Source organism: Notolepis coatsorum (assembly GCF_963971535.1).
Source record: "Notolepis coatsorum genome assembly, chromosome: 11".
In the NCBI taxonomy this organism is placed as follows: domain Eukaryota; kingdom Metazoa; phylum Chordata; class Actinopteri; order Aulopiformes; family Paralepididae; genus Notolepis; species Notolepis coatsorum.
In genome coordinates, this window is record NC_140175.1 from 27,758,157 (window position 1) to 27,766,595 (window position 8,439).

General features: G+C 38.9%; 1 protein-coding gene across 1 annotated transcript; it reads right to left on the bottom strand.

Moving 5' to 3' along the window:
• Positions 1 to 394: 394 nt before the first annotated feature.
• gfi1b (growth factor independent 1B transcription repressor) lies at positions 395 to 7,963 on the bottom strand. The gene is made up of 7 exons (XM_084324523.1): positions 7,830 to 7,963; positions 7,277 to 7,375; positions 6,859 to 7,053; positions 6,027 to 6,250; positions 3,209 to 3,346; positions 2,932 to 3,097; positions 395 to 1,279 (listed from the first exon to the last, which is right to left on the bottom strand). Exons 2-7 carry the CDS (start codon positions 7,368 to 7,370, stop codon positions 1,101 to 1,103), a joined length of 996 nt encoding a protein of 331 aa, XP_084180649.1. The 5' UTR covers positions 7,371 to 7,375; positions 7,830 to 7,963; the 3' UTR covers positions 395 to 1,100.
• Between the last annotated feature and the right edge of the window lie 476 nt (positions 7,964 to 8,439).

Below are 8,439 nucleotides of genomic sequence, written 5' to 3' on the forward strand. Positions count from 1 at the left end.
AAAGAACAGGAAAAAATTGTGTTTGCAGTATCACCTAATCTTACTAAGTAAACTGTGTGCACGTATTTTGTATTTTAGTTTGGACAACTAAGGCTACACTGTGTTACCACTGGGCCATTCTAGCATTCTAGCATTGTAAGGTGCCTGTTTCGTTCATTCAGATACTGCACTAGACTGCTGTAGTGATACTGTGGGGAGAACATTGCCTAATGGATTTATTATTATATGAATATGATATGCTGTGGGGGTTTATGCATAGGCGTTATGTTTTTGTGGAAGTTGTGCTTGATGTCGGTCGGTATGTGGCGATAAAATATTGAACATTGTTCTTGAATCTCATTAACAGAGTAACAGCAAACATTTGATGGATGATAGCACACTTTATTTGGTAAGCATTCATCAAACAAACAAGCCATTGGGCCACCTTATCTTATACATCTCTAAACCAACAATAAAGCCATAGCTTTATCTTGAATAAATAATAAAAAAGAAAAACTCAAGCATATCTTTTCCTTACATTTGATAGCAACAGCACTTGCTGTTTATGTACATAATAAAATATTTAAATTCAACACAACTCCGATTAAACAATGTGACGTCAATACATCTGCAGAGTAATTCCGATAACTTTCCAGACGCCTGTAGGGGGAGGACACATGAAGGCAACACGCCAACGTTATGGGAATGTTGACTCTTGTCCAGAGTCAGGCAAGAAGATATAGATACCAATTTCCTCTCTGTGCATTCAGTAGAAAACTATCCGGCTGCAAGCTAGCATAGCTTAGCACAAATTAATGGAAGCGGACACGGATCAGCTAGCCTATAGCTGTTGAGGAAATTGGTATCTATCTTCTTGTCTGACTCTGGAGAAGACGGTAAGCGTGTATCCCATAATGTTGGCGTGCTCCTTTAATAACTTCATTATATACAGTACACTTCCTTAGTATTTAACTGAGCCCTCCCTCAGAATTAGATTTCTGTTCACTATTGTAGCACTCTATCCATAATGGCAGTCCAAAAGATACCATTACGACTCATTAGATGTTGTCTCTCATCATAGTCATATATCTACATTGTTCCGTTTCACTCCTCTCCCCACTTCACTTCAGGCCATGCTGGCTTTCATGGTGCCTGCGGAGATCCACTTTACGCTGGAAGCCCTTGGCACAGATGTCACAGCCGAATGGTTTGAAGCCTGTGTGTTTCCTGCTGTGCGTGATTAGGTTGGAGCTCTGGCTGAAGGCCTTACCACACACCTGGCATTTATGTGGCTTCTCACCTACAAAATAAACACACACACACACACACACACACACACACACACACACACACACACACGCACACACACACACACACACACACACACACAAAGGTCCATCAGAAATGGCTGAAGGTTCCCTCTGCGGGACAATTAAGGGATTTTATCTTACATTTGTTTCTCTTATTGTATACATAGGACTCATTACCGTTTGTATTTTATCTTAGTACTTTTATCATGTTCTATTTTATTCTATTATTATTCGTATTTTTTGCACAATCGAAGCGGGCATGGCCACCTTCATTTCACTATATGTCTTGTGTGTGTGTATGTGATGAATAGACCTCTTGAATCTTGAAACTTGAATTTATTTAAAATGTAGTTTGAAATAGGTTTGATCATGCTTCAAATGAGTCCTTTATTATAAAGTACAGCATCAGCATCGCCTCCTCTATGAAATCGGATAAAGGTTGTATTCAAATGTTACTATCAGTAGCATAAACAGTATACAGTGCCCGCCTCGTAAAGTTTTGAGTATTAATGACCAGGAGGAAAGAACCATGCCATTGTTCAGATTTGTCAAACATTCATGGAACGACGTGTTGACTGCGCAGCAGAGTTCCTTTCACACAGGCCCCGCCGAAGTAGGAAAACCAGATATGCAAATCCACCGAACATTTGTTTAAGTTTCTTTTTCTGATTTATCAGTAGTTATATCACTCCTGGAAACCCTTCTTATCTATTGCACCTGGGAAGCAGAGGAGCACAGCGAGAGAAGCCTAACTGTACCTGAAATATAACAGTGTTTACTAGTTGATATTTTTCTTTTTCTTTTTAGCTAGCTGGTTACTGATGAATTTGCCACTAAACATTATGTCTAAAATGTACTTGTAAACCAGTTTTTCTTTAGTCGCCTATTGTAATACAAAGTGGTCCAGTCTGAAGTAATACATTAGGTTTGAGAATTCCCCTATCCCACAAGTGTTTTGGTAAAGAAAACACAATACCACTATGGAATCCTACACCTGACCTCTCAAACATTACCTTGATCACCTACTGTATGTTTAGTTGTTGGTTTAAGTAAGGAGGCTAGTTAGGCTAAACCTGGCCTGTGATAACACTAACATCTTAGCTTAAAACTAAAGGCTGCCCCTTTTGTAAGCACCGGACAGATAATCTGTCCTTGTTACACAAGAAGACTGTTGTTTGTGACTGAAATAGAATAGTCTTAATATTATTTTGGGGTTGGAAGGCGATGACCTGAACATGGTGGCTCGCCTCAGTGTAGTTTCAAAGTGACAACAAGAACATTCTAAAAGGACCCAAGTTTATTTCCTGTCGCAATGGCTTCTAATACAAAAGTTAATAGTTAATAGTTTGGATAGTAGTTAGGAAATACATCTGGGTCCAATTAAGACTACTACCATAGTGTTTTTATACCTGTATCACTGTACATATTAATACTACAACTCTGTACATACATCTGATTAGCATCTCCTGTACATTGTATATTACTATTGCGCTTTACTGTTAACATTTGCACTCTGGTTGGATGCCAAACTTATTTTCGTTGTACTGTACTTGTGCTGTATAATGACAACAATACATTTGAATCCGATCTTGAATTTAATATAATCTAAAAAGAAAAACTCTTCCCTAGCAATGTGACTCACCTGTGTGAATGTACGTGTGTTTCTTCATGTCGGACTTCTGGTGGAACCGCTTGCCACAGTACTGACAGGGATACGGCCGCGTGTCCGAGTGGATGAGCAGGTGGGTGGAGAGGGTGGAGGAGCGTTTGAACGTCTTCCCGCACATCTTGCACTCGAAACTCTTTTCCTGAAAGAGATGAGATTAAGGTAAAGTAAGTTTTTACCTTTCTTTGGAACAGTTCATTTGATCCAGTAAACATAATAATAGTGCTAGCACTATAGATTATTATTCTTGCACCTGGGAGTGGACGTTCATGTGTTGTTCGAGGCTAACGGCGTGGCCAAAGGTCTTCCTGCAGACGCTGCAGCCGTAGGGCCGCGTGCCGCTGTGGGACCTCCTGACGTGCACCTCCAGGCCGTGAGGCGTCGAGAACACCTGAGGCGACGCAGAGAATCAGTGAATGCCTGGAGTCTGCATTTAACATCTATGCACAATAATGGTCTGCATTTACATAGGGCTTTTTTCATCCAACGCGCTTTACAATTCATGCCTCACATTCACCCATTCATTCACACACACCGATGGCAGAGGAAACCATGCAAGGTGCCAAGTATTGGGAGGAGTGGGAATTGAACCAGGAACCGAACCGGGAACCGTTCTCTACCTCCTGAATCACTGTCGCCCCCGATACTCTCCGTTATCTAAAACCATGTAAACTAAAACAACGTCTCAAACTAAGGTATATGTGGTAAAATTGTTTCTCTATAATGCAGAAAGTAGTTTGAGCCTATCTTAATTTAGATTTCTGTCGCACAGATAAAAAAAAGCAGCCCTATAGAGCGCTTATTGCCGTTTCCACAGGAGCCCTAAACGTCACCTAAACGAGAAGTGGGCTTGTTGCAACCAGAAGGTCGTGGGTAGAATCCCTACAATAGCAGGGAAATCTGGGTGAGAGAAGTGACATCCTCTCTAAACAACAACTGCTGAAGTGCCCTTGAGCAAGGCGCTTAACCCTCAATCTGCTGCCAGTGGTTGTAAACTATACTGATTTGATTTTTATTGCTGCTGTTTTTCTTGCACATTACAAACCGGAAAATCAACACATCAAAGAAATGCACGGAAAGTCCCCAGAAAAAGGCTCCAGGGGCTTGTTAGTGGCGTTCCATTATACACAGAGGTAATACCAGTGTCTTCAAATGGTGTTTATACAATATTAAAAAACTATTGACTGCCAACCCGCCACAGCCCTGCAAACCCATCCCAACCCCTCCCCTCCCCACCCCTCCCTGACCCATATCACTCATATACACACATTCTCTCTCACACTCCACGACCCACACACACAAAACACACACACACAAAGTTAGACAGCACACACAAAGTTAGACACTTGATTGACAGCACATATGGAATAATAAAGGGGCAATTCCCCAAAAAACTAATGCTGATTTATTTTTTGCACATAATAATCTCAGACACACATCCAAAATGTGTGATAACGATCACAAAAGAGTTGAATAGCAGAAGCCATTGTCATGTCAATGACATGATAAGGTAGCAGTCCCTGTAAGACAAGGTATTGCTATTTTTTCATCTGACATCATTTTGATTTCACAGAGTTGTAATTAACACAACACAAGGATTCAATGTCCCTGATGGCATCGCTGGTTGCCATATTCACACTCCTTTACTCTCAATAACTCGTCAAACTAAATTAATATGTACAAAACTGTTCATAGTTTTTGGATGTTTGTGAGATTATGTGCAAAATAAATCAGCATTGTTTTTCGGTAAAAAATTAAGAAAAATACAACACAAAAACGGAGGAATTATATTTTGTGTGGAGTAATTATGAAATGTTTTGAGGACTCGAAAAAAAAAGGTGCAACCTGAAAGGATTCATTTGATGACTCTTTAAGACACTGTTTCTGAAATAAAGGAGCAGGATGCTCTCTTTGGGTTGAGTAGGTATTCTTACCATGCATTTCTATAAACAGTAAATGTGTTTTAGTGTAGTCTGATGGCCACTGGGGCGACAGTGGCTCGGGAGGTAGAGCAGTCGTCTGGTAATCCAGACGTTCTCGGTTCGATTCCCGCTCCTTGAGCAAGACACTTAACCCCTAATTGCTCCCGATGAGCAGGTTGGCACCTTGCATGGTTGCCTGAATGTGTGAGTGAATGGGTAAAATGTGAGGAACGAATTGTAAAGCGCTTTGGATAAAAGCGCTATATAAATGCACCATTTACCACTGCCCATGCTACAGTAGGTTGAAGCGGTGCAGGTCTGGATACGTGGTGTCGTGAGCAGAGATAGAAACACTTACATTAATGAGATGATGGAAAGGACACTAGGAACGAGGAAAATAAAGGCCACTTTAAGGAAAGAACTGATGTGGTTCTTGTATAGTATAGTTTATAAATAGCAAGTATAGCATAAGGATATAGAGTAAAAACTGTATATTGTATAGTAGTGTACATAGGACCCAGTGCCTTAATCCGTAGCTAACATTGTATTCTCAGGACTTTAGCATGTCTATTTTATCATGCCTATTTTATGTCTATTTTATTACCTGTTTATTATGTCTATTTTATTATTTAGTATCATTGCACAATCAAAGCGGGCCACCCGCATTTCACTGTATGTCCTGGTATGTATGTGACAAATAAACCTCTTGAATGTTGAATCTTGAATCTTGAATGATGGATTTGAACAATAACACAGTAACCGAGATTAATTGAACCTGGGACCATAGGATCCACACTAACCAGCTGAGCTAAAGGGTCAGTTATTATCAGCTGCTGATTGACCGCGACCTCAGTAGTTTACTGTAATACCAATATATTCAATGTTTGTTTCAATGTATGCTATCAGGGCAGGCGGGCAGCCATAGCTCTATAGGTGTAGTGTAGTGTGTGTTGAACTGTGAAGTTCAACATTGCTGTTAAAGAGTGAATGTACCATAGATCGAATAAAGGTTCAAATAAAATAAAGGTTAAAATAAAATAAAATAAAATAAAATAAAATAAAATAAAATAAAATAAAAATAAAATAAAATAAAATAAAATAAAATAAAATAACTAGATCAATAAAATAAATGAATAAAAACCGAGGTACCTTCTCACAGGTGATACAGTGGTAGGTGTTGGAGGAGGGAGAGTAGTGTGAGCTGCAGTCCAGAGGTTGCTGCGGCTCAGGGCTGATGTGGGCAGTGTACAGACTGCTGGCGTGCTGCAGAACGGTGGGGCTGAACCTCATTTGACGGAGCTCGTAGGAGGAAGACACTGGCTCCCATGCATATGTGGGCTTGTAGTAGGGAGAGAATTCTGCCATGTGAGGCTCTGACGGTATCACACACACACACACACACACACACACACACACACACACACACACACACACACACATACACACACACACACACACACACACACATACACACACACTTCTTATAATCAATGTAAAAAAGGTCGTTTTTAAATTTTATTTAATTAACTTATTTTCCCACGCTGAGTTAACTAGAATGCCAGGATATGGTTGTGTGGATCAGACATATACCCGGTGTACACCACTCCTATTTACACAAGTTGTCACATAACACAATATATGAGTTGAATCATCTGACTTCATCTGTTCTATTTATCTGATTCAACTATAACAAAAAAAACACAAGGCGGCGCAAAAAGAAAGTTGGCAACTTGTGATATATATATATATTTTACAGTAGCCTACAGTAAATACAGATCCATCTAGCCACTCAAGTTCAAGTTCAAGTTTCTTTATTAGTTGTCATACAGAAGTACAGAATACTTTTATACAAAATGCTTCTTTCTGTATACGCTCCAGAGACTGTGCTAGACAAAAAAGATAAGTATAAAATAAAATAAGTATAGCAAGTAAAAAATAGAAGTCACGTAAGTAGACACAAGTGTTCAGTATGTACACTCACCAGATAAAAAGTATGGCCGTGATGGAGGGACCAGCAGTCTGGTTGGTTCTGGGTGAACTGGTAAGGGACATTCAATCTCTTCCTCCTTGTCGAATGAGTATGGATCCAGGGGAGGCTCACCCACTGACCTGGGTCTCTCAGGAGAGTCCAGGGTCTTTGGTTCTTCTGATGAGGGCTCCTCTGATACACAAACCCCTGAACAACAAACATATGACTTATAGGCTATGGCCTATTCAAACAAACAACAAACAGTTTCTCTAAATATTAGTACATGGCAAGTTTTTTTTTAATTCTGAATAAGGAATTTCTTGTTTTTTGACCCCTAAACTTGCAATTAATAAATTATTTCTAGACACTGTACGCAATCATTATCATGCAATGCAATACGAATAGGTTATGTCGTTTTTTTCCCCCTTACCTGTGTGTAGGGAATCTCTCGGTTCGTCGTCATATGAGCGGTGGACATTGTAAGACGCGCACCTTTTGTTTTTCACCAAAAAAGACCGTGGCATGTTAGCTGTTGCAGAAAGAATATATATATTATATATATACTATAAAGTTATCACACATTATCACACATTATAAGCAAAATGCAAGTTATTATTTCTAGTCAAAATAGTTAAGGTACTAGACTAGTAATTACAATTATATAATTACAAACCTATATGTTAATTATTTAAAGTAGCTCTTAATAAATAATTATATCCCTAGCATATGTTAGTTCTGTAATATTTAGAAAAACGTGAATATCGTTTAATGCAAGCATGTTTAGTTATAGGCAACATAAATAATCAAAATAGTTTGCTCATATCTCAAAAAGAAAACAATCAATATTATTTGTACAGTTAAAAATAGGTTGGCTATACATAAATGGCTATACACAATCAATATAAAACTCGCCAAAACGCATACGCAAAAAAGTTTCAATATGTCATCATTGTCATGTATACTTCATCCTATGATATACTCACCGTCAAATTGGAGTTATTCAAATAGAAACAACTTGATGCTTTAAAATTCAAATCTGTCGAGGAAATATTTCGTAAAATCCTTTCCCAAAAGTCAGAAACAAACCACTGTAAAGCATCATAGATGTTGCTGCTGCCCCGTGTCTCATGCTCCCCTCCCTGATTTAAAATCAGATAGTCTAATTTGTCTTTGCGTGCAGAATCTGACTGTGGTCTCAACCAATGAGAGGGCCAGCAGGTGGAAATTTGCATAAAAAAACACAGGCCTTCGAGATGCGTCTCTGAAACAGTTAGAAGATTCGAGCCTCGCGCTGAACAAACCGAAATTAGTTAGTATACGTTTAAACATAACAGTTTGATGCAATAAAATAATGACGATGCTGATTTATTATATAGTCTTCTCTTTGAATTGCTTATGATGCTACAAGGTTGAATTGGGGGTGAACAATAAAATCAGCACCTTAATTAAAACAACAACAGTGAGAAATTAAAACAATAACCAATCATAACAAACCAAATCCGAAAAAATTCGCATCTCTTTCGATGTTTGATCTATAGGATTTACATGAGTCGATTGTATTGTGCTTGTTTGTGTGTTGTGTGCAAGATTTGT

Coding starts and splice junctions, on each gene's coding strand:
- gfi1b (XM_084324523.1), bottom strand. CDS start 7,370: ATGCCACGGTCTTTTTTGGTGAAAAACAAAAGGTGCGCGTCTTACAAT. Junction 7,054..7,276: donor GAGAGATTCCCTACACACAG/GTAAGGGGGAAA, acceptor TTTGTTGTTCAG/GGGTTTGTGTATCAGAGGAG. Junction 3,347..6,026: donor ACTGTATCACCTGTGAGAAG/GTACCTCGGTTT, acceptor GCGTCGCCTCAG/GTGTTCTCGACGCCTCACGG.